Genomic DNA, 25097 nt, shown 5'->3' with positions numbered 1-25097 from the left:
GAAGAAGCAGGCTCCCAGCAGAGCATGGAGCCTGATGTGGGGCTCAATCTCAGGACCCTGGGATCACACCCTGAGCTGAAGGCCGATACTTAATGACTGAGCCATCCAGACGCCCCATTGATTTCCACTTTTTTAAAAAAATATTTATTTATGAGAGAGAGAGAGCTCATACAAGCGGGGTGCAGGGCAGAGGGAAAGGGAGAAGCAGACTCCCTAAGGAAGTCTGACACCAGGCTAAATATCATGACTTGAGCCGAAGGCAGACCCTTAACTGACTGAGCCACCCAGGCACCCCCAGATTTCCATGTTTTAAGTGACACATTTTGTTTTGACTATAAAAATATAGGATACTGTAAACATGGCTGGTAATTAGACTAGGACCTGGCTTTCACTCCTTGATGGACAGTACTTCAGTACGAGACAAGGTTGCCACAGGTGCAAGAGGCCACAACGGCAGATGTCTGTCGGAGCCAGGTAGGGATGCAGTGAGCCAGAGGTTCTCTGTCCAGCTTCACCTGAGCTCACAAGTGTCACCGGGCTCCTGGTCAAGAGAAGTGCAGATTCCCACATATAACGTGAAGTCGCCTTACTTGGAAATGGTAGCAACACAGTAAAAAAAATTAGGATTAAAAAAAAAAAATTAGTATGGAGCCTGGGAAAGGCCCCTGCAGGTGTGTGTGTTTTGGGTGTGTTCAAACCCCCATTTTGTGAAACGGAATAAAGGAAACCTCATTTACAATAAAGCAGGGAGGCCAGAAGGAGGAGCTCTCACACCTACTACTCCTTGCGGCCCTTTGCAACCCCAACCGGAAGAACCCTACCTTGCATTCCCCAGGGAAAGAAGACTATATACTACCAGCAGGGGAAAGAAAGATACCCCCAACCCCTCTGCCCCGTCAAGCCAGTGAGATACTGTCACAACTCAGCCACTGAAAAACGACTACACTCTTAATTCCCAGCTTATTCCCGCGGACTTTTTGTTTATAACAGTCCTCCCCAACTCCTCCCTTCCCTCTGTTAAGAAACGTTTCTCTTCTTTATTGGTTGGACTTGCCTGTGGTTTTGCCTTAGACTGCATGTCCCAAATTGCAAATCTCTGCCATCATCGAATAAACCCATTTTTTTTTTAAAGATTTTATTTATTTATTGGACAGAGAGAGAGAGACAGCCAGTGAGAGAGGGAACACAAGCAGGGGGAGTGGGAGAGGAAGAAGCAGGCTCATAGCGGAAGAGCCCGATGTGGGGCTCGATCCCACAACGCCAGGATCACGCCCTGAGCCGAAGGCAGGCGCTAAGCCGCTGTACCACCCAGGCGCCCCCGAATAAACCCATTTTTACTGGTAAAATAACTGGCCATTTTATCTTCAGGATTAACAATCTAAATATGGGCTAGGAAGCAGAGGATGCACCAATCAGGCGCCCAGGGAGTCAGAAAACCCCCGGCCAGGGTGTCAGGGAGCCGGTAGAGGCCGGGGACACTGTGAGCCGGGCGCTGGCTCAGCCAGTGTCCTTGGGGGAAGATCAGACCCCTCACTTTCCCCGTCCCCCCGGGAGGCCTTAGGACTTCCGGAAATCTGCGCCAGTAGAGGCGGGGTGTAGACTATGCAGCCAATCGGGGGCGCTGCTGCCTGCCCAACCAACAAGGAGCCTGATTTCCGTGGCGCCCCGCCCCTGCTGCCTAGTCCGCGACCCTTAGGAACTTCGACCCGCACTTTCTGGGTTCCTTCTCTGCTGCTGTGGCTTTCCGGTTCCTTTCCGCCAGACATGCCGTTCGTCGAGCTGGACACGAATTTGCCCGCCGGCCGTGTGCCCGCGGGACTGGAGAAGCGGCTCTGCGCGGCCACTGCAGCCATCCTGAGCAAACCTGAGGACGTGAGCGTGGGCCGGGGAGCACCGAGCGCGAGGAGGCTGGTGGACCCGGGGTCAGGGTCTGTTCACGCCCCGGCTTCCCCACCGCGACCCGAGCTCTTCGTCGCAGGGATTCCCCGCCCGCCAGGCCGTAGCCTCCCACTCTCCCCACCCCTCATGTCCGCTCCGTGCTGCCTTCCCTGGCCCTGACACCGATGTGACCGCCAAGGACCCCGCCCCGAGCCTCTAGCTCTGACCCCAGGGGCCCGCGCTTGTCGGCTCTCGTCCTCCCGGGTCCTCAGTGCGAACTCGGCCTGCACCGGCTTCAGGTGAAACTTTCGTGTTCCCCGCAGCGCGTGAACGTAACGGTGCGACCTGGTCTGGCCATGGCGGTGAACGGCTCCACCGAGCCCTGCGCGCAACTGCTCATCTCCTCCATCGGTGTGGTAGGCACAGCCGAGGACAACCGTGGCCACAGCGCCCGCTTCTTCGAGTTCCTCACCAAGGAGCTGAACCTGGGCCAGGATCGGTGCGTGGGGGCAGGGAGTGGATGGGGGCAGTGATCCCATCCCAGAGCTCCTAATAAGGTTGGGGGAAAAATGCACTCTTCGCCCTGCTCAAGAAGGGCCTAGTGCCCCGGGCCTTCGGATGGTGGGTCCAGCCTCAGAATGGTAGCGGAATTGAATGAATTCCTGACTCTGCTATGGTCCTCTTGACACCTGGGCAAGGCGTGGCCTTCCAAACCTCACTGTTTCCATCTGTGATGTGGGAAGGCTCTCCTTTAACCGCTCCCTGGGGGAACTGCCAGAGTCCTGTGGGATAGCGGTGCACTCTGTCTGCCTTGGCACTGGGTAAGGTAGAACGTTATTAACCTGACAAAGCTAAGGCCATTTATCATTTGCCTTTAGTCTTCTCCACATCTTAGAAAATCAAGAATAATTTTCTAGGAGAACTTCTCCAGGGTGGTTGGGAGGAATTCTGGGTATGTCCTGAGGTTGTGTGACCTTTGGGCCTGTAGCCAGCTAGGTCCCAGGTGAGGCTCCCAGGAGGCTCAGGGAGTAGTGGAAAGAACACTGGCTTGGATGTCTGGAGACCTGGGTTCTGGGTCCAGCACAGCTGGGGGATGCCTGACAAATCTGGAAATGAACCATCCCTGGTTTGTAGGCTTCTCTTCTGTGAATAGAGGGGAATGTATTAAATGATCACCCAAGAAGACGGAACAGCCCCCCAACCTGGGACTCTGTGTCAGGGTTAAAGTTTCTTTCTGGGTGAAAAATATTCCTGAGCCAAGCCATGCCTATGAGGAACTAAGAGCATGAGAAGCTTGAAAGAACCTTCCAGAATGGATCCTTTGTTGGCCCAGGAAGACTGGTGAGGAATGGTTTCTCCCGGGAGTGCTCAGACCTGGTCCTCAGGTTGGGGTGAGGTAATAATTAGAAGAACAATATGTAACATGTGAATGCTTAGCATGTGCCAGGTTATCTCTAGATACCTTCCAGGCATCATCCTATTTGATCCATCCAAACTCTGTCCCTCTGTTCACACCACCTTGTGCAGACATGCCATCCCTGTGAGGTTTACAGATGGGAAAACTAAAGCTGTCACACCGGCCCTTCCCCTGCTACCCTTCAGGCTACCCCAAGTATCTTTTTCTTCACCGGGAACTCCCATCACTTCTGTGAGAGGGGCATGTTTGTTCATTCCATAGACATAAGTGGGGGGTCACCTTGTGCCTGGTTTGAGCTAGGCTTTGAGAAAACAAAGGTGGCTGGGACACTGCACGTGCCCCCGGGGAGCCTCAGTTTGGAAGTGGGAGGGCTGCCCCTCTGAGTGCCCAGACAGAGCATACAGGGACCATAGAGGCTGCTGTGTTGAGTGTCTGGGGGCAGCCACCATTCTGCCCCTGACTGGCCCACAGTGGGAGATCATTAATGGGATGAGGCAGGCTTGCAAAACGCCTGCTAGGCTAAGGCAGGCTGGTCTGGGAGCCCATGGCAGGGGTGCCCAGCTAGGCGTCTTGGAATATAGGGCATTAGCCAAGGAGCTGATGACATCATTTTTTTTTTTTTTTTCTCTTGAAGGATAATTATCCGCTTTTTCCCCGTGGAGCCCTGGCAGATTGGCAAGAAAGGGACAGTCGTGACTTTCCTATGATTGGCACAGAGGGCATCCAGGGCATGCATCTGTGAGCTGTTCCCCACTTCCAGAGAGGCCTCCTGACAGAGTAAGGGCCTGGTGGATACCAGCTTCTGGCACTCTGTCATGCAGATGTGCCTGTGACCTCACGGTCCTCTTCTTCCCCATCCTTATGTCAAATAAATGAGAGAGCTTCGTCTTTCAAACATGACTTCTTTATCTCCCTTTACCCCTCCCTGGCATTCTGGGTCACCCTGGGCAGCAGGGTTGGTTTATGAGGTGGGGACTTTAGGGAACCTGGGAGGTGGGACGTTTCCTGTCTTCCAGGCCACCATCTCAGGTATTGTATGTAGGCTGCTCAAATCCAAGGGTGGAAGGTGCAGCCTGGAGGCCTGCTCGCCATGCCCATGTTCAGGCTGGTGGGGCTGGCAGCTGGTTCAGGCTGGGTCTTCCTTCAGATTTTGCAGACCAGTTAGATGTTCCTGTCCTCAGCTTGGGCTGGCCCATGCAGCCTGTGCCCATAGGATGCTGTGCCCAGCAGGAGAGCAGGACAGCTGGGCTCTGGGGACCTTCTGGGGCATTCCCAAACTCCATCTTCTCCCGTGAGTCTTGCTGAGAATCCTCTGTAGCTGTGCACCCTGTAAAAGCCATGTCCTGGACTAGCAACCCTGGAAATCCAATGTCTGCCACTAGAAACGGAATGAGAGCAGTTGCCATCTAAATACTATATCATGCTTTCACATTTCAGGGGATATACGGACTGGGTGGGGGGAGCCTAAAGGGTGTCCTTTTCAGTTTCCTTCCAGATGTTCGATGCAGAGTTTACATACCATGACCCTTAGACACAGTGGTGAGCACTGTGTTTACCTGCAGAGTTGAAAATCTCATGATTCTTGTCTTAGCACACCTGTGAAGTGCCAAATTGAGATTTTTAGCCTGCGCCGTCAACATGGTAAAGTTAGTTTCCAGTGGGGTGTTCTTGTGCTTGTGGTGTTTGTACCTGACCACTACTGTGGACTCATTAAAACCGAGATCTTGGAGTTCCTTCCTTTGGCTCCCTGTCCCAATTGTTCCTTCACTCATTCCTTCTGCCAACATGGGTGTCCTGCCTCCCAGAGGGGCTCAGGGAACATTCGTGGGTTGAATCTGAATGAATGGTTGAAGTGCCCAAGGAGGGGTTCAGGCCTAACCCTAGATAGGACCATAAGGCAGCAGCCTCCTATCTGGTCCCACCTTAAATGTCTTATCCCTACTGTAGTGAGACTAATGTCATCCGGTTGCTGTGGGCATTTGACCCCTCCCCCTCTCCACATTATCCCCACTGTGGCCCTGAGCTTTGCCCCCTGGTAATACTGTGCTGCCTGAGGATCCTGTACGGTCTGCACTGCTTCTCACCTCCAAAAGCTTGCCACACACTCCCTGCTGCGTGGACCACCCTTCCCATCTTTTTTTTGTTGTTGTTGTTTAAGATTTTATTTATCCATTTGACAGGGAGAGAGAGATTGAGAGAGGGCATAAGCAGGGGGAGCGGTAGGCAGAGGGAGAAGCAGGCTCCTCACTGAGCAGGAAGCCCAATGCGGAACTGGATTCCAGGACTCTGGGATCAGGACCTGAGCCGAAGGCAGACACTTAACCAACAGCCACACAAGCATCCCATGACTCCATTATTTTTGCAGCTCCTGGAATATCACTAAAGCTTTATTGTTCTGAACTGACGCTATGAGTTCTTCTCCATGATTTTATGGTCTTTATATAAGGTCAAATAAAAAGCCATAATATTCATTCCTATTTAAATCATTTTTGTTGGACTCAAGCGACTATGAATTTCAACTACACTAAAGCCTTTCCCTTAAAGGCTTAGCTCCCAAGGGTTTATCTCAGCCCGAGGCCGTTTCCGGAAAACTTTCAATGCTGACTCCACTTTTCGGGTTTGGAGTTCTGTCACTCCCTCCTCAGCCCGCTCATTTACTCGCCTTGATTTTTTGTGATTTTTGTTTTTGTTTTATCTTTGTATCTGTGCCTTTGGGGCTTCAAATCCTTTTCAGAAAGAGGTGAGGCACGGAGTATATAAAGAACGCTCCTCCTCCCCTGGTCCCCTCTAAGTGCTCCCTAAGTTTCCATTGCCTTCAGAGCACCTGTCCCAGGCTGTAACAAATAATAACACCGCCCGTCATTGAGCGACTGCTCAGGGCCAGGCACCAAACTCGGCTTTCCCAAATATTACAAGTGGTGGGGAACAGAGGTCGCAACCTCAAGCGGGCGCTCGGAGCCCACAATAGTTCGAGTGCCCAAATGCAGAGATAGGGAAGGTTTACACTTGCGCGCCCCGCTGCGCGTATTCCCCGAGGTCCCAGAGAACTTGCCCTGCGGGCCAGCGGCGCGTGCGCCCTCGCTGATTGGCTAGCGGAGCCGGTACCGAAACCAATGGGAGCGCGCCTTATTGTCAGGCGCGCAGCCGGCCGGCGCGGGGGTCGAGGCAGGCGGGCCGTTGCCGTGGAGACGCCTGGTGAGTACCAGGGTGGCTGCTTTGGGGGCATCCCCCGGGTGGGGGCGCGGCTCTGCTGACCAGGGGAGGGGGAGCAGGGGCTCAGGCTTGAGGGGCGGAGGGCGCGGGGCCGAGGCCGGTGCGGACGCGGGGAAGGGGGGGCGCCTCCGGCAGCCTGAGTGCCGCATTCGGGGAAACCGAGGCTGGAGAGCCGGAGCGGCGAGGCCGGGGCTCTTGGCTTCCTCGCGGACCTCTTCACGGCTCTTGCCGTCACCCTGGGGTCCCTAGGACGGGCTCCAGCCTCGGGAGTCGTTCTCGGTGACAGCAGCAGGAGCCACCATTGATTCTGTGTCTGTCGGGTGCTGAGCCCGGTGCTAACCCTTTACTTCACTTAACGTCCTTTCCACTTCACCTTCACAGCAGCCCTGCTAGGTGAGTGCTGTTATTAGCGCCATTTATACGGGTGGAAACTGAGGCCCAGACGAAGTGAAGGGTCTTGTGCAAAGTCAGCCAACTAACTAATGAGTCCGCTCAAGTCTAGACTGAAAAAAAAAATATTTTTTAAAGATTTTATTTTTAGGTAATCTCTACACCCAGTGTGGGGCTTGAACTTATAACCTAGAGATGAAGAGTTGCATGCTGTACCGACTGAGGCAGCCAGGAGCTCCTAAACTGAAAATCTTAAGTGCACTGCCCCGAGGAAGGGTGGGGGGGCGGAGGGGAGAGGGGAGAAGGATGAGGAGGACGATGACGACAACGACCCCAGGTAGATAGAGCCTACTGACACACTGAGGTGTCCGCACAAGTGATTTTGGAGCCCCTGAATGCTTTGGGGCCTGGGTTACTATGGGTTGGTCTGTGGGTCATAACTGTGGGACTTAGGGTTTCATGCAACTAAAGTTCCTTCTGTGGGATCCATAACTGTGGTTAGAACTCAGATATCCTTTGAGTGGTCTCCTTTAGAAGTCGGCAAACTTATATTGTAAGTGTAATAATACTTATTAATATGATTATGATATCATAGTATGTTGTTTATATAATAAGCATGTTTATAATAGTATTTTAGGCTTAGGGGCCCTACTCTGTCTACTCAGTCCTGGCATTGTACAGTGGATACAGGCAGAGACAATAGGTAAGCGAGTGGCAGTGTTCCAGTAAAATTTTATTTATGGACACTGAAATTTGAATCTTATGTAATTTTTATGTAATTTCCATGTGTGACAATTTTTTTCATCCATTTAAAAATGTTAAAACCGGGGTGCCTGGGTGACTCAGTTGGTTAAGTGTCTGCCTTTGGCTTAGGACATGATCCCAGGGTCCTGGGATTGAGCCCTGAGTCAGGCTCTCTGCTCAGCCTGCTTCTCCCTCTCCTCCTGGCTTGTGCTCTGTGTGTCTCTCTCTCAAATAAATAAACAAAATCTTAAAAGAAAAAAAAAAATCAAAAGCATTCTTTGCTCCTACGCTGTGCAAAAATGGTAGGCTGGTAGCTTGCTGACCCCTAACCTAGCCCCAAACCTGATAGGATAGAGGAAGCTGAGACTCAGAGAGGGGTCTCTTATGCCAAGGTAACCACACAGCCAGGAAGTACCACAGCTCGGCCTAAAATCTAAGCTTCCTGACTCAGACGCCAGAGCCTGTCAGGAAACACCACCGCTTATCACTGACTGGGTCAAGGTGCTGAGGTGCTTCAAGTGTGCTGTTCTTTATCGTGTGTTCTTAAGGCCATGGAAACCATGGTCTAAAGGGTTTAGAAATTTGTGACATTAAACTCCTGAATGTGCTATTCTAGGATAATATGATTGCTGGGCTGGGAGTCTGAGAAATGAATATATATTTTTTTCTTTATTCAATAGCTGCTTTTTTGGGGGGGGGGCTCCTTTTAGTGGGTGTCTGGGGTTTATGGTGAATAATACAGACATGGTCCCCATCCTCACGTTCCTTAGAGATGATGAATACATAATTTCAAGTGCTCAAGTGGCTATTTTTTTAAGCTGTTTATTTTAAACTAATTCTAGATTTAGAGAAAAGTTGCAACCATAAAACAGTTTCCTCATGTCCCTCACCCTGCTTCTCCTAATGTTTTTTTTTTTTTAAGATTTTATTTATTTATTTGAGAGAGAGAGAGAGAGAGCATGAGAGGAGCCAGGGTCAGAGGGAGAAGCAGACTCCCTACCGAGCAGGAAGCCCGATGCGGGACGTGATCCTAGGACTCCAGGATCATGACCTGAGCTGAAGGCAGTCACTTAACCAACTGAGCCACCCGGGTGCCCCCTGTTCCTCCTAATGTTAACATCTTATAGAATCATAATGCAACTATCAAGAACAGGGAACTAATATTGATACAATATTATTAACTCAGTTGTAAACCTAGTTTGAATTTGACCAGTTTCGCACAATGTTCTAGTTTCCACTCTGATTCTAACTTACCATATTGCATTTAGTTATTGCTCCTTAGTCTCCTTAGTCTTTAACGATCACATAGTTTTTTCTTAGCCTTATATTTTTCAAGAGTACTGATCAGTTATTTTGTCTAATATCCCTCAACTTGGATTTGTCTAATGTTTTCTCATAATTCATGTGAGGTTATGCATTTTTGGCCAGAATAACACAAACATTGTGTCGTCCTAGGTGTATCATATCAAAGAGTTCAAGATGCTGATATGTCTTGTTACTGGTGATATTTATCTTCATTGCTTGGTTTAGTTGGTGTCTGCCAGGTTTCTATACTATAAAGTTACTATCTTTCCCTTTAGTAAGCATCTTGGGGGAAATACTTTGGAAGGATGGGAATTCTGGTTCTCACAAATTTATGCCCACTGACTTAGTTAGCATCCACCTGTGGGTCTCTGTGGTGTTTGCCTCAAGGTAATTACCTATTTCTCTCTCTCCTTCTACATTTATTAATTCAAATTCAATTAAAGGAAGAGCTATCCCTTCTCTCATTTATTTATATTAGTATGGGCCCCATAGATATTCATTTTATTCCATGGGTTAAAATCTGATGTTACCATTATTTTGTTGTTCACTGTTCTGGCTTTGTTTGTTCGGGATCTCCTTCAGGTTAGCTGCTGTGTCCTCTTGACAAATCCTTATCATTTTTTGGAGCATTTACTTATTTTCTGGCACCTTAAGATGCTCCAAACTCATCTTGTGTTCTCTCTGCCCCAAACCTGGAGTCACAATTCTTGTTGTCTTTAGCCTTACATATACAATCAAGATACTGTTCTCCACAATTACTTAGGTTCGTTCTTTTCTTCCTCATACCCCACAGTGTGGTTATGTAATTGTAGTACAGTAGGTTCATTGTTAACCTTTATATTCCATTTTGGGCTCCCCCTAGATCTCAGTTGGTTTTAATTATTTTTTGACTGGTAAACATGACTGGTTTTAAGAGTAAGAACTGTAACAAAGGTATACTCAGGGAAGTGTCACTCCCTCCCCCACCCCTGCCACCCTGTTCCTGGTCTCCCTTACCTTTCACCCCTTTCCCACTCATCCCTGGCAGCTAACTGATCTCTTTGGTGTCTGGATTATCCTTTCTTTTGCACAAATGAATAAGTGGTTGTATATTTTCTTATATCCTCTTCTTTTGTATATGAAAAATGGCATGCTATAGATAATTGTGTTAGTTTTTTCTTTTTTCTTTTTTTTTAATAATGAGACTTTAATACTCCACTTTTTTTATTTTTTTAAAGATTTTATTTATTTATTGGACAGAGAGAGACACAGTGAGAGAGGGAACACCAGCAGGGGGAGAGGGAGAAGCAGGCTTCCTGCTGACAGGGAGCCTGATGCCAGGCTGGATCCCAGGACCCTGGGATCATGACCTGAGCCGAAGGCAGAGGCTTAACGGCTGAGCCACCCAGGCGACCCTGTTTTTTCCACTTAAAAATATGTCTTGAAGTTCACCCTTACGTGTTCATAGAGATCTTATTCATTTTTTTTAAAAGATTTTATTTATTTATTTGACAGAGAGAGACAGTGAGAGAGGGAACACAAGCAAGGGGAGTGTGACAGGGAGAAGCAGGCTTCCTGCTGAGCAGGGAGCAGGGAGCCCAATGCGGGGCTCAATCCCAGGACCCTGGGATCATGACCTGAGCTGAAGGCAGACACTAAATGACTGAGCCACCCAGGCGCCCCTGGTGTTAGCCTTTCTAACAGGTTCATGAGATGATAACTCATTGTGGTTTTGATTTGCATTTCTCTTATAATTAGTGGTGCGCACCTCTTCACGGACCTGTTGCCCATTATTTTATTTTCTTTGGAAAAATGTATAATCAGGTGCTTTGCCCATTTTTAAATTGGATTATTTGGGTTTTTTTTTTGTTTTTTTTTGTTTTTTTTGCTATTGAATTGTATGAGTTCTATATATTTTGGATGTAAACCCTGATCAGATATATGGTTTGCAAATATTTTTCCTCTTCCGTAAGTTGTCTTTTCATTTTGTTGATTGTTTCTTTTCCTGTCTGGAAGCTTTTTAGTTTATTGTAGTCCCACTTGCTTATTTTTGCTTTTGTTCCTTGTGCTGATGTTTTTGTCATGCAAAATTCAAAACATTTTTATGAAGTTAAATTTATAATCTTTTTTTTTTTTTCTGCCTCTGGATTTTAGATCATGAGAAAGTCTTTCCATATACAGAGTTTAAGAGGAATTCATCCATGTTTTTTTCTAGTATTTGTCTGGTTCCTTTTGTTTTCATTTAGATCCCTAATCCATTTGGAGTTTATTTATGTATATGGTGTGAGTTAAGGATCTAACTTTATCTTTTTCCAAATGGCTACCAATTTTTCCCGGCAACTCTTGTTACAATGTTCATTTTGGCTCCAGTGATCTGAGATACCACCTTTGTCATATTTTACATTTTCATATATACTCGAGTCTAATTCTGGACATGGTCTCTCTATCTATGCGTGTGCTAGTACCACAGTTTTAAGTACTTAGCTTTATATAGTATGCTTTAATGTGTGGTGGGGCTCATCCCCTCTTGTAGCTTTTCTTCTTCACTGTTTTCCTAGCGATTTTTGCATTTTTGTTTTTCCATATGAACTTTAGTATCAGCTTGTCTAGTATCTTGTTGGTATTTTTATTTGCATTGCATTCATTTTATAAATTAACTTAGGGAGAACTGACATCTTTATAATGTTGAATCCTCTCCAGGAACGGAGGATGTCTTTCCATTTGTTCAACTTTACTTTTGTATCTTTTGGTAATATTTTAAAATTTTCCTTGCGTAGGTTGCACATTTCTTGTTAACTTTATTTCTAAATATTTAATCATCTTTGTTGCTGTTACTAACAGGACTTTTCTCTATCATAATTTTTGGTTTATTTTTTGTTTATGTGAACGCTGTTGACTCGTGTATTGTTACTTTTGTATCGTGCTACTTCATTGAGTTCTTTTAAGTTTTATCATTGATTTTGGGGTTTTTCAGGTATTCTGTTATATTGTATGAAATTAATGATTGTTTTCCTTCTTCTTTACTCATTCTTATACCTCTAATTGGTTTCCCTTTTCTAATGGCATTGCCAATACGCTTAGTGACGGATAGTAGCAGACATAAGGGCATCCTTGCTTTGTTCCTGATATTAGTGGAACTGCTTCTAGTGTTTATTAAATAAGATTTTAGCTTTAGGACTAAGGTATATAAGAAGGTATTACTTAATTCCTATTTTTTTGAGTGCTTTTTATCATGAGGGGGTGTTGAATTTCGTCAAAGGCTTTCTTTTCTATGGGGATAATCATACGATTTCCCCCGTTAGATGATTTTGTTGAATTTTCACAGGTATGAGTATTTGTGTTTTCATTGTTAGTATTTTTTTTTTTAGTTTTTAGTTATGTTAGTCACCATACAGTGTATCCCTAGTTTTTGATGTAATGTTCCATGATTGTTTGCGTATAACACCCAGTGCTCCATGCAATACGTGCCCTCCTTAATACCCATCACCGGCCTATCCCAATCCCCTACCCCCTCCTCATTGTTAGCATTTCTTTACATTTCTCCAATTTCAGCTGCATTTCCTGAAGTTGTTAGTAGGAGGTACTTAAATTTTTAAATAGAAGCACATGTCTTCTGTTGGTGGTGGTGGTGGTGATGGCAGTGGTACTGTTAGTAAATTCTGGCTTTAATGTATTGTGATCAGAGATTTTTAAAAATATTTTTATAGAAGATGTTTTCTTTGTGACTTAACGTATGCTTGATTGTTTTGTGAATATGGTGTAAGCTCCGGAGAACGTGTAGTCTCTATTAGCAGAGTATAGAGTGGTATGCATCTGTAAGTTTTCCTGTAATCATTTTGTTGTTTAGATCTTCTGTCTCCTTATTTTTTTCTCCATTTGACCTGTCTTATACTGACAGTGGTGAATGAAAGTCTCTTGTTATTGGTGTGTTTTTATTTATGTGTCCTTGCATCTCCTGTGTGTTTTGTTTCATAGAGTTGCTTGCTGTATTATTTGGTGTATATTCTTTAAAAAAAAAAAAGATTTTATTTATTTATTTTAGAGAGTGAGCGTGAGAGCGTGGGTGGGGGGAGGGGTGGAGGGAGAAGGAGAGAATCTCAGGCAGACTCAGTGCTGAGTGTGGAGCCCGACAAGGGGCTTTGATCTCAAGACCCTGAGATCATGACCTGAGCTGAAATCAAGAGTTGGGACTCTCAACTGACTGAGCCACCCAGGTGTCAACTTGTCTATAACTAAAAAAACTAAATTTTAGAGTCAGCTTGTCTATAACTACAAAAAACGCTGCTGTGATTTTGGTTGGAATTGGATTAAATCTATATATCCCTTTGGGAAGAATTGACATCTTTAGTAGGTTGAGTCTTTCAGTCGAAGAATATGATGTCTTTCCATTTATTTAGGTCTTCTTTGAATTTTTTCATCGTTTTCCAAATTTCAGAATATAGACTCTGTATGTATTTTTTTGGATTTATACCTAAGTAGTTTATTTTTTTGGAACTATTATAAATGACATATTTTTTTTCAATTTTGAACTCCAGTTGTTGCTAGTATATAGAAATACAGTCACTTTTTTGGGTGTTGACCTTTACCTTGTGGCTTTGCAATACTCATCTAGGGCTTTATTTTGTAGGTTCTTTGGGATTGTCTATGTAGACAATTATGTCATTTGTGAATATGAGCAGTTTCATTTCTTCTTTTCTAATCTCTTTGCTTTTATTTCTTTTTCTTCCTTTATTTTAGTGGCTAGGACTTCGAGTACACTGTTGAATAGGAGTGATGAGAGTGGACAGCCTTGCCTTGTTCCTTATCTAGGGGGGAAAGCATTCAGTCTTTTACGGTTAATTATGATGTTAGCTGTAGGGGGGCCTGGGTGGCTCAAGTGGGTTAAGCATCCGATTCTTAATTTCGGGTTGGGTCATGATCTCAAGGTTGTGAGATTGAGCCCTGCATCAGGCTCCGCACTCAGCATGGAGTCTGCTCGAGATTCTCTCCCTCTCCTTCTGCCCCTCCACCGGCTCTCTCTCCCTCTCTCTGTCTGTCTGTCTGCCTGTCTCTCTCAATAAATAAATAACTAAATAAATAAATAAAATCTTTTAAAAAATTATGATGTTGGCTGTAGCTTTTTTTGGTAAATGCCTTTTATCAGATTGAGGAAGTTTCCTTTTATTACTGGTTTTCTTTTTTCTTTTTTTTTTAGATTTATTTATTTATTTATTTATTTTAAAAAAGATTTTATTTATTTATTCGACAGAGATAGAGACAGCCAGCGAGAGATGGAACACAAGCAGGGGGAGTGGGAGAGGAAGAAGCAGGCTCATAGCAGAGGAGCCTGATGTGCGGCTCGATCCCATAATGCCAGGATCACGCCCTGAGCCAAAGGCAGACGCTTAACCACTGTGCCACCCAGGCGCCCCTATTTATTTATTTTAGAGAGAGAGTGTATGCATGAGTGGGAGGTGCAGAGAGAGAGGAAGAGATAATCTCGAGCAGACTTTGTGCTGAACGTGGATCCCGATGCCAGGCTCGATTGATCTCATGACCCTGAGATCATGACCTGAGCTGAAACCAAGAGTCAGACGCTTAACCGATGCATCACCCAGGTGCCCCTATTCCTGTTTCCTTCCTTCCTTTTTTTCTTTCTTCCTTTCTTTCTTTCTTTCTTTCTTTCTTTCTTTCTTTCTTTCTTTCTTTCTTTCAAGATTTTATTTATTTATTTGTTTGACAGAGAGAGACAGCAAGAGAGGGAACACAAGCAAGGGGCATGTGAGAGGGAGAAGCAGGCTTCCCGCTGAACAGGGAGCCCGATGCAGGGCTTGATCCCAGGACCCTAGGATGATGACCTGAGCCGAAGGCAGACACTTAGTGGCTGAGCCACCCAGGCGCCCCCCACTTCTGTTTTCTAGAAGTCTTCATGTTTCTGTTATTAATGGAGAACACGGTGTGTGACGATCATGTGCAGTGGGGCCACAGCAGAGGGGCCGGGGTCAGGGAAGCTCCTGGATGAAGTCCCATTTGAGTTGAGATGGGAGTGTGTCTCTTCACTTGGGAATGTCATAGTTCACAGTGTCACCAAAGCCATCAGCGAGCTGTTCTTCTGCATGGCTTCTGCAACTTGGCTTGTCATACAAGGGGTATCCTGTGAATGAGAGATGCTGGTCTTAGAGAAAGATTTGACTGAGAAATTAAATATGTGTCCCACTAAAATAGACAAGCTGCCTCGATACCACTCATCTGCTTGTTTATCCCTTCCTTCCTGGAGCACCTGTTTTGAGCCAGACATGGAAGTGCAAAGATGAATAAGACAGGACTATTTAGGAGCTTACAGGCTGGTGGGTGGGAGAGACCCAGGGTAATTCCAGGGCAAGGGTGAGAGTATGTAGAGGAAATTTAGTAAGAACCTGTTCTTGCTGTATTAAGTGAGTGCAAGATTTTCAGATTTGAAAAGCTGTTTTATTTCTATGTCTTAGGTAAAAATTCTTATATGTATTGATATTTAAAAATCCAGGGTCAGTTTCAAGATAGTTATTGCTATGTACTATTTTGGCAAAAGTACAGGGGATAATACAGTCCATGTTAGAGTCTCTATAGTCCTCTCAGTGTGTGTTAGAGTACAGTATTCTGGCTCATTCTTTATTTTGCTGCTGGGAATTGAGGGAGCTGAGGAAGAGTGGTAATTATAGGATAGAATTGAGGACCTGTGGCAGAGGGGATCCTGGTCTCATGGGACTAACGTACATGATGAGTCGTTGGGAGGATCATTTTTTAGGTTCCTCTTCAAATGTTATGTGGACACTTACAAGTATGCCTCAGTTCTAGTATGTATCTGTGTCCAGCCCTCCCAACTGCCAGCCTTATGAGATAAGCATTATCATACCCATTTTGCAGATTAGGCTGAGGCTTAAGGGGCCTGGCTGACCTGCCCAAAGTCGCAATGCTAAAGAGGGACAAAAATATGACTTTAAGCCCAGTACTCTTCCCAGAGGCTGTTTTGAGTTTAGCTGAGATAACACAAAAGTGCCTTGGAAGTGTCTGGGATGGACTATGGTGGGAGAGGAGTGGAATACTGTATTTTTAGATTTCATTAAAGCTAGCACAGGAGCCCTTTTCAGTGGGGACAATTAGCTTGAGTTTTAACATGGAACAGTTTCTAAAGAATTAGGAAGCCTGAAAGTTTTTCTCTTCAGCACCGTGGGCTCTGTGAGCGTCTTCTGGCCCTGATCATAGTGCCCAGGGAGCTTTTGTTTCAAGGAGTCTAGGGGCTTTCTTTACGGAGGCAGGTGAAGCAGAGGGGTAGACAGGGACTTGGGCAGCAAGTGGGGCCAGAAACCTCTCTCTTGACTTGGAGCTCACTGTTTTTCCCCTCCGACTTAGCTGGTCATCTTTCATTCAGTCTGTCCTGAGGAGGTATTTCCTGTCAACTCTGAAATGGGACCTGTACCCATTCTGCTCCTGGGTGACACAGAAGCCCCAGGGGAAGGCACTGGCCCATCTAGCACAATCCCAGTGGTTGTTGGGTGCGTTCCTGCAAGGTGCTGCTGAGGCAGGAACAGGTAAGCTCTCCTTCTTCAGGAGTAGGTTGCCCGGGCATGATGGCTGTATGGGTGTTCTCCCACCTATCGATGTGTGTCCTGCTGCTGCCACACAGAGACCTGATCTCTCAGTCATCCCTGGGTCCTCCTCTTATTTTCTTCTCCGTGAGGATTCGGGTGGCATCTGGGAAGACTTGCTGTGACCTGGGGCTAGCACCTGCCCTGTGGAGAGCTGGTTGGGAGGCCCATGCTTAGGTATCAGTGCCACCCTACGATTTCTCTCCTGCACTCTTTACCCCTATGTATAATTGTGTGCCCCTGCTTTCAGGTCTTTTGGGTATATGCCCAGAAGTGGAAATGCTGGGTTATAAGATAACCTGATGTTGAAGTTTTTGAGGAACCACGATACTGTTTTCCACAGCAGTGCATGAGGGTTCCAGTTTCTCTACATCCTTGCCAGTGCTTGTTATTGTCTCTGTATGTTCTTTTTTCTTTTTCTAAAGATTTATTTATTTATCTGAGAGAAAGTGGGGGGGAGGGCAGAGGGAGAGAGAAACTCAAGCAGACTCTGTGCTGAGTGAGGAGCCTGACGCAGGGCTTGAGCTCACGACCCTGAGATCAGACCTGAGCTGAAACGAAGAGTTGGATGCTTAACCGACTATGCCACCCAGGCGTCCCCTATGTATGTCTGTTTTGTTTTTTCTTTTTTTGCAGACAAAGCTTTTAAAAAATTTTTTAAATTTAAATTCAATTAATTTTTTAAAAAGATTTTTTATTTATTTTTTAATTTTTTTTTTAAAGATTTTATTTATTTATTCGACAGAGATAGAGACAGTCAGCGAGAGAGGGAACACAAGCAGGGGGAGTGGGAGAGGAAGAAGCAGGCTCATAGCGGAGGAGCCTGATGTGGGGCTCGATCCCAGAACACTGGGATCATGCCCTGAGCCGAAGGCAGATGCTTAACCGCTGTGCCACCCTAGGCGCCCCTATTTTTTAATTTAAGAGAGAGAGCGAGCACGAGTGGTGGGGAGGGGCAGAAGGAGAAGCAGACTCCCTACTGAGCAGGGAGCCCGATGCGGGGTTTGATCCCAGGACCCTGAGATCATGACCTGAGCTGAAGGTAGCTGCTTAACTGACTGAGCCACCCAGGCATCCCATAAATTCAGTTAATTAACATATTGTGTATTATTTGTTTCAGAGATACAGTTCAGTGATTCATCAGTCTTATATAACACCCAGTGCTCATTACAGCACGTGCCCTCCTTAATGTCTATCACCCAGTTACCCCATCCCCCACCCCTCTCCCCTCCAGCAACCCTCAGTTTGTTTCCTATGATAAAGACACTCTTATGGTTTGTCTCCCTCTCTGATTTCGTCTTGTTTTATTTTTCCCTCCTTTCCCCTATGATCCTCTGTTTTGTTTCCTATATTCCACATATGAGTGAGATCATATGATAATTCTTTCTCTGATTGACTTATTTCGCTTAGTATTATACCCTCTAGTTCTATCCACGTCATTGTAAATGGCAAGATTTCAGTTTTTTGATGGCTGAGTAATATTCCAGTGTGTGTGTGTGTGTGTGTGTGTGTGTGTGTATCACATCTTCTTTATTGGTTCCTCTGTCAATGTGTATTTTTAAAATGATAGTCTAGATCCAGAGTTTTAATCGTATAGTTTCTACTTTTCCTTCTCTCTTTTTTTTTTCTTATTGTATGGTGGTCACAGTGTCCATCATGGTATAGCTTATGGTGAAGCAGAAGTTTCCAGACTGGGCAGCAACATTCTTTTTTCTTAGATGTAGAACCCAGGAGATAAAATAGCTATTAGCCTAAGGGAGGTTTGAGTCTTCCTTGTCTGTGAAAAGACTGTCCTTCCTTTCTTCTAAGAATGCTTGGAGAACTCAGAGCCCATGTGGAAGCCTTGCTAGAAATCATTGCTGCAGTGACGTTGGCAACAGTAGCTGTCAATTCATGTTATCTGGGTGGAGCATGCATTCAGTCTGTATGCCCAGGCTTACTCCCACTGCCTGCTGGGCCCTTCCAGAGCCTTCTGCCAGCCTCTCAGATGGAACTTTCTCTGACTCCTCTTCCTGAGATATCTGGCTTGTTTGGGGGGTGCCACCTCCCTGTCCCGACCCCTCAGGCCAGAATCTTTGATGTTATCCAGAACACCTCTGCTCCCTCCAGCCTCCCAGGTCCCGAGTCCTATGAGTCTTCCCCCTGGAGTGTGTCCCTTCTGTCTACTGCCCCATCCAGGTTCCTGGCTTAGTTTAATAACGGCATGTAATTCACATACCATATAGTTCACTTATGTGGGGTGTGTAAGGCAGTGGTTTTCAGTGTATTCACAGAGTTGTGGAATTATCACCACAACCAACTTTAGAACATTTTCATCACCCTAGAAACCTACCTGTTAGTAGTACCTATTAGTTGTCACTCCCCAATTGTCCCTCTCCCACAGCCCACTATCTACTTTCTATAGATTTGCCTATTCTGGACATTGCATATAAATGGAATCAGACAATACGTGGCCTTTTGTGACTGGCTTCTTTCATTTAGCATCAAGGTTCATCCATGTTGTAGCATTTGTCCATACTTTAGTCTATTTTATGACTGAAGAATAATCCATTGTGTCAACATACCACATTTTATTTATCCATTCATTAGTTGACAGACGTTAGGTTGTTTCCACCTTGAAGCTGTTATGAATAATGGTGCTATGAACATTCTTGAACCAGGTTTGGTGTGGACATATGTTTTCATTTCTCTTGAGTAGATACCTAGGAGTGGAATTTCTGGGTCATACGGTAACTCCGTGTTTAACATTTTGAGCAACTACCAGACTTGTTTCCACAGCGGCTGCACACTTTGCCTTCGTGTCAGTAACATATGAAGTTCTAATTTCTCCATATCCTCACCAATCCCGTCTTTCTTTGCAGACTTCATACTGGTCTGCCTACCTCTAATATTTTTTCCCTTATATTTCTAAAATTTTGTTTTCCCGAACACTTCCGTGGCTCCCCTGTTGCCTGCAGGATGACATTCCCAGTTCCCTGGCCCGGCACCCTTCCATCCCCCATTCCCATCTCTGCTCTAAGGCCTGGCCACGGGCTGTGTTGGCACCTGTGTGTGTCCACGTTCCCCATCACACCACACACCCCCTTCCTCTTTGTTTCACCATTCCCTACTGGAGCGCTCTCTCTATTTCCCAGGGCTTACCATGAAGGCTGCCTCCCTCACTGTCCTGGATCCCTTCAAGTGAATTGTTTTCCATTCATAGATGTTGCCTTGGTTTCTCTTCATTTTATTCAGTTATTGAAAAAAATAGCTTTATAGGTCTCTTTCCTCTGCTGAGCAGTAAGCCCTGGGGGCAGGAATTGGTCTGACTCTTCAGTGCCTGGTGTCTTGCCTGGCTAGGGCAGAAGCTCTGGCCACAGGACCTGGGTGACAGATCACACATCCGTCCTGAGGCAGTTGCTCACCGGTCTATGTGCTTAGAGCTGGGTAGGCCCTTGGTTTGGGGACTGCTTTGTGGTGGGCCCCTGGAACTGTGATGTTCTGGCTTTTCCTGGGCCCTCTCTCAGTCTCTCCTGTTTCCTGTCTAGGAGATTGTGGCCCAGCACAGCCCCTGCCAGTGATGGGAAGCGGTGCTCAGTGGCAGCACTGAAGCTCTCTGAGTATGGTAAGGACTGGTGCTTGCCTGTTTGCTGGTCAGTGTTCTTTTGTTGCTTCACTCCTGGGGGGAGGGGCCTTTTCCTGGGTGACACTGAGTATGGGGCAGCCTTCTTCCTGGGAGAGCTGTTGGTGCAGTTGAGGGTAAGGATGTTTGGCCTTCTGTTGGAGTGGCTCGCCGGGCCTCAGCACAGTTGCGAGAAAGGTACACAGTTAACATGTTTTGTTAGTGTCTGTTATTCTGATGTCTAGGTCTTCTGTTGTGTCTGGCATTGCTGGGTGTGGGTGTTCCTTTTGCAGTGGATAGTACCCGGGACACACTCCTCAAGCACTCCTCAAGTAGCTTGTTATGGTCCCTCTGGACACGTTCTGGTTTTCGTTTTTGTCCTCAATGATCATTTTTTGTTCATTACATTCTGAGGAGGCCATAGCTGTTCGAGTTACAAGATTATGTGCTGGAGCAGAGTTGTATTCATTGTGGGTTGTTAAAGAGACAAGCGACATCTCAAAAGCAACTTTTTTCTTCCCTCAAATCCCTGTTTTTAGATTCGAATTGCAGCCTTAAATGCCAGCTCTACGATTGAGGATGATCACGAAGGAAGCTTTAAAAGTCACAAAACGCAGACCAAGGAGGCCCAGGTATGATGTAATCCGTGGTCTTCCTCTGCGGGTAGACCCTGCTTTTCATTTCTGTAGATGGTACCTCATTTTAAATGCATTCACAGGACTTAATGGGATTTTAGCTCTCCATCTCAGGCTACACCTGCTTTGCTCGGGCGTGGTCACACTGAAGAGAAATTCTGTATCCTGTGACCAGTGTTTGGGCCGGTTCAGCCGCTGGGCCCACTTGTCCAGCGGGGACTAACTTTCTGTGCAGCCCATTCTCTGTGCACACTTCCGGAGTTGGCACACCCAGGGGATGGCAGCACGTTAAAGATAGGTGATGCTTTGAGATTTCCTGGTGCATTTGCCCTCACGTGCCAGTGTGAGGAGGCCCTTGGGGGAGCTGTCTTGAGGGAGTCTCACTGAAGGTTGGTGAGGGGCCAGGTTCAACTTTAGCTCTCTAGATTCTTGGTCTTTCCTCTCTTCCATGAGGCCTCACATCACTTCTACTTCAGCCTGGCTCATTCCTTCCCTCCATCCATCTCTGCACTTGAGTCCTGTCATAGTATAGCAGTGGTTTGCTTCTTGTTTCCATCTTTGTTTTCCCTGGAATAAACATGTGTCTCCCCTTTCACAGGAGAAATGCAGGCAGTCTGGAGCCCTCTCAAAAGTCTACTAGTCAGCTGTCCTTGGTCCTCAAGGGATGTCATTGGGGCTCAGCCTGCCAGTGCCCCCTCCATCCTAGAGGAGGTTGTCACCTTCCCTGAGCAATAATCAGGCTAGGGCAGAGTGGCAGGTAGAAAGCAATAGAAACCATCCATATTCTCTAGGAATCTCTGGATTATTCTGGCTGGTATGGCTACTCACCCAGCTTCACCCAGAAAAGGCCAGCCGAGTTTATAACCTTGCCATTGCTCTGCTCCTGTGTTCCTGGGCCAATGTGTTTTTTGCTGTTGCTTAGACTCACTTGAGCCTATGTTGCTCATGTCTTCTCGGGGGACTCTTGAGGGGTTCTTCTCCCAGTGATGAGCTCCTGGGAGATTGGAGTGTTAGGACTATTTCCAGTACAGCTGTCGGTTAACATGGCCTTGACTATAGCCCCCCTTCATACACTTTTGGCTTAAAAAAGACAAACCTTTGTAATCTCTTGTCTTGGTTCACAGGAAGCAGAGGCTTTTGCCTTGTATCACAAGGCCCTGGATCTCCAGAAACATGACCGGTTTGAGGAGTCAGCCAAGGCCTACCATGAGCTCCTGGAGGCGCGCCTGCTGCGAGAGGTGAGGCACCACAGGCCAGGCAGTGGGCTTGCCCTCTGCCCTCTCCTTCTTAGCTGGGCGACCTTGGACATGTTACTTCCTCTCTGCCCCTCAACTTTCCCACCTGTAGAGTGTCAGCCTTGTTGGATTGCTGTGAGGGTTGAGGGAATCTAGTGAAGCATGTAGAGTGGTTCTTCGTGCATAATAGAGTTCTGTGTCAGCTATTTTGTTACATTCTCTTTACAACTACTCTGCCGAGAATGTGGGGACCACTGTCCCCATTTTAGAGTTGTGGAAATGGAGGCTTAGTGAGGTGTTGATAGCTCAGAGCCACCCAAATAGTGAAGCATTAGAACCAGGATTGGAACCCACGGTTTTCTGATCCTTAGTGATCCTGTTGGCAACGCATTTTGGCAAATGCCATTTAGGTGATAGCCCATGAGCTCAGGAAGCCTTGTAGGTGCTCCATGGGCTTTTGAAAAACACAGTCAGAGAAAAGGGCTGGGAGAGCAACACAGAGCCATGTTGAGGGCATAGGGTATGGCAGAGAGGGGCAGGCAGGGCAGGACCCGGTGATCCAGCGTGGGGGCCGTGCTGGTGGCAAGTGAGTTAAACCTGAGTTGGGTGGGTCATGGAGATGTTGCCTAGAGTTTGAGAATGAGTCTCAACTTGAAATTGATTTAGGAAGAATTATGTTTCATTAGAGGAAAGGCTTTTGTTGTCAAGTACCCAAACACCAAACACAGAGACATGCAATAAGGAAGCAGACAGACTCCATGCAGTCCTTCAGTTGAGTTGTCTCCTGCACCTCGAGGAAGGCAGACACTTATATCTGAGTCCCCACCCCTGGATGGTTTTTACCACAGATGAGACGGAACGCTGAGTTCTCAGTGTTGGTTACAGGAGTCCATCCCTTCCCTCACTCGTGGATGTCAGGATTCTCCAGTGCTGGTTATAGTGTCTTGGAATTAGGGTTGTGGGAATTGTGACGCACCCCTTCCCCGTTAGTAGGAAGTGAGTGAGGGCCCAGAGATGAAAAAGAGCTCACTTTACTGAGCCCCAGCCACCCAGGGGCTGGGTGTGTTTCAGGAGGGCGTCTTCCCTCAGACCGTTGTGGAGCGGGCCTCAGACGTGTGAGCGGGGGTGCTGGTTGGCCTTGTAGTCGTAGGTGTGCCCACCTCTCCATCGCTTTCAGCCTTGAAAGACTGTGGGAGCACTCTCCCCTTGGCTTATAAAAGTAAAACATGTCATCGTAAACAGGTGAAAAGTACAGAAAATGTACAGAAAAGTTTCTTTTCACATTCATCTGCATTGGTATACTTAATATTAAACTAAATTATATAGTTATAGTCTCACAAACACCTGGCATTAACAGGTCCTGGAACGCAGCTGACTCCTAGGAAGTGGATAGCTTCCCTGGGGAGGCTTGTTGGGGTGAGCACTCTGTCTCCCGTGGGTGTCAGCGCGTCTGTCACGGAAGGTGGAGAATGGTGCTGAATCCAGCTGGTTAGGTGGAGGTTAGTTATGAGAGCTTCTGCTCTTGTGTGTGGAGGCACACTGACTAGTCTCCCAGGGAGACTCACACAGCCTCTGTTGAGGGGTTTACACCGGATTTTGAACAGTTCTGTACCTGGGGCGGTGAAGGTACCTGGTGTCCAGCTGTGGTCAGCCTGTTGTTGGGGATCTTTCTGCAGGATAAGCCAGACGGCAGGAGAAGATAATGAATGAGGTTCGATTTGAGCTTTTTAGGCTTCCTTAGGAGTGCTAGGGTAGATTTCCTGGATTAGTCAAGGGGTGCTTCCTGAAGGTTGCATGTCCTCAGGTCTTACCTGTTCTGACCATGAAGAAGAATGTCATGTGAGTGTGACCTGTCCCAGGCCAAGGCTGAGATAAGAAGCTGCACCTGGAAAGAATTTCTTTGTGCCACCGAGTTTTTCTGTTAGAAAATGTTTTACTTTGTCCCGTGGTTAGAGCAGCAGTTTTCCTCATCAGTGGTGTCTTAGAAGTTGTAGGATTTTCTGAGAGTTTTTATAAAAGCTGTAGTGAAATAGCTTTTTGTATAAAACATGTTTATAATCTATGCTCTTTTAGCTTGCACTTTTGATATTTAGGGTAGGATTTACTGCCCTTGTAATACAGAGGTCCTCAGGGCAGTAACTTTTTAGTTAAAGTGACTTGTCCACAGTTACGTGATGAGTTACAGAGTTGGGAGCTCAGCCTCCTGATTCCTAATCCGGTGCTCATCTTGCTGTGGGATGTGTAGGGATGTGTAAGTTGGCTGCCTAGCCACCTCCAGACCCCACCACTGCCCCCAGGTGGCCTCCTCCTGCCCTGTCCTCCCTCTTCAGGCCTGCTGTGGGGCAGCTGCAGGCTCCAAGCTTGACCTCTCAGGCATGGCCGTAGCGATGGGGAGGGTTCCCTCTGTCTCTTTTGGTGCCGAGACTATCTGCAAACTGCCTTGTGGTGATCTAGCTTTCCTTCTCTGTGTGCTCAGAGCTGGAGGGGTCCCCCAAGAACATCTAGTGTAGGGCTTTCATTTTCTGATGGAGGGTAGTACCAGACTGGGCCAAGGGCCTGCAGCAGAGGTCATCCGGGAAGCCAGGTGTCCTGCTGACTGCCTGCTGAGGCTTCAGGGCCTAGGTGTCACTCTTGACCTCTGTTTTTGTTCACAGGCAGTTCCGTCTGGTGATGAGAAAGAAGGGTTGAAGCACCCTGGGCTGATGCTGAAATATTCCACATATAAAAACTTGGCCCAGCTGGCAGCCCAGCGAGAGGACCTGGAGACCGCTATGGAATTCTACTTGGAGGTGTGGTTTTGGCAATGCTTATTAGCCCCTTGGGGTTTTTGAAAGCTCTTGGTGGAGAGGGTGAGGTTGTGGTCTTGTTGGCTAAAAAGAAGAATTTGTAGTGGTGCATCACCACGCTGTGGTCCCTGAGACCCACATCAGCTGATAGCAGTGCGTTCAGAGAGAGCAGGGGCCTGTGTGTGCGTTGGTACTCTGCCACTCAGGGCACGTGTGGCCGCGTCGAGTTGCTTACTCTTTCCGAGCCTCCAGGTCTACAGCAGTATAGTGAGCATGGTAAGAAAGAGGGCGGTTGTGGAAATGGAATGAG

The 25097-nt window shown here is 46.8% G+C and overlaps 2 protein-coding genes across 4 annotated transcripts in view; both read left to right on the top strand.

Moving 5' to 3' along the window:
- The first annotated feature begins 1672 nt into the window (after positions 1-1672).
- Positions 1673-4190, top strand: LOC113247090 (D-dopachrome decarboxylase). The gene is made up of 3 exons (XM_026487931.3): positions 1673-1872; positions 2202-2377; positions 3930-4190. Exons 1-3 carry the CDS (start codon positions 1765-1767, stop codon positions 4000-4002), a joined length of 357 nt encoding a protein of 118 aa, XP_026343716.1. The 5' UTR covers positions 1673-1764; the 3' UTR covers positions 4003-4190.
- A 2217-nt stretch (positions 4191-6407) lies between these two features.
- CABIN1 (calcineurin binding protein 1) overlaps positions 6408-25097 on the top strand; it is a 151405-nt gene continuing 132715 nt past the window's right edge. For all 3 annotated transcript variants that reach the window (XM_044379954.3, XM_026487907.4, XM_057305903.1), the window contains exons 1-5: positions 6408-6490; positions 20058-20134; positions 20671-20763; positions 21891-22004; positions 24656-24790. In XM_044379954.3, coding sequence (XP_044235889.1) covers positions 20132-20134; positions 20671-20763; positions 21891-22004; positions 24656-24790 — 345 coding nt within the window. In that variant the 5' untranslated portion in view covers positions 6408-6490; positions 20058-20131. The remainder of the gene's footprint in view (positions 6491-20057; positions 20135-20670; positions 20764-21890; positions 22005-24655; positions 24791-25097) is intronic.

Source organism: Ursus arctos, unplaced genomic scaffold (assembly GCF_023065955.2).
Source record: "Ursus arctos isolate Adak ecotype North America unplaced genomic scaffold, UrsArc2.0 scaffold_34, whole genome shotgun sequence".
Taxonomy (NCBI): Eukaryota; Metazoa; Chordata; class Mammalia; order Carnivora; family Ursidae; genus Ursus; species Ursus arctos.
The sequence above is the reverse complement of the archived record's forward strand: the minus strand, read 5'-3'. Positions and strand labels throughout refer to the sequence as shown.

Coding starts and splice junctions, on each gene's coding strand:
- LOC113247090 (XM_026487931.3), top strand. CDS start 1,765: ATGCCGTTCGTCGAGCTGGACACGAATTTGCCCGCCGGCCGTGTGCCC. Junction 1,873..2,201: donor TCCTGAGCAAACCTGAGGAC/GTGAGCGTGGGC, acceptor TGTTCCCCGCAG/CGCGTGAACGTAACGGTGCG. Junction 2,378..3,929: donor CTGAACCTGGGCCAGGATCG/GTGCGTGGGGGC, acceptor TTTCTCTTGAAG/GATAATTATCCGCTTTTTCC.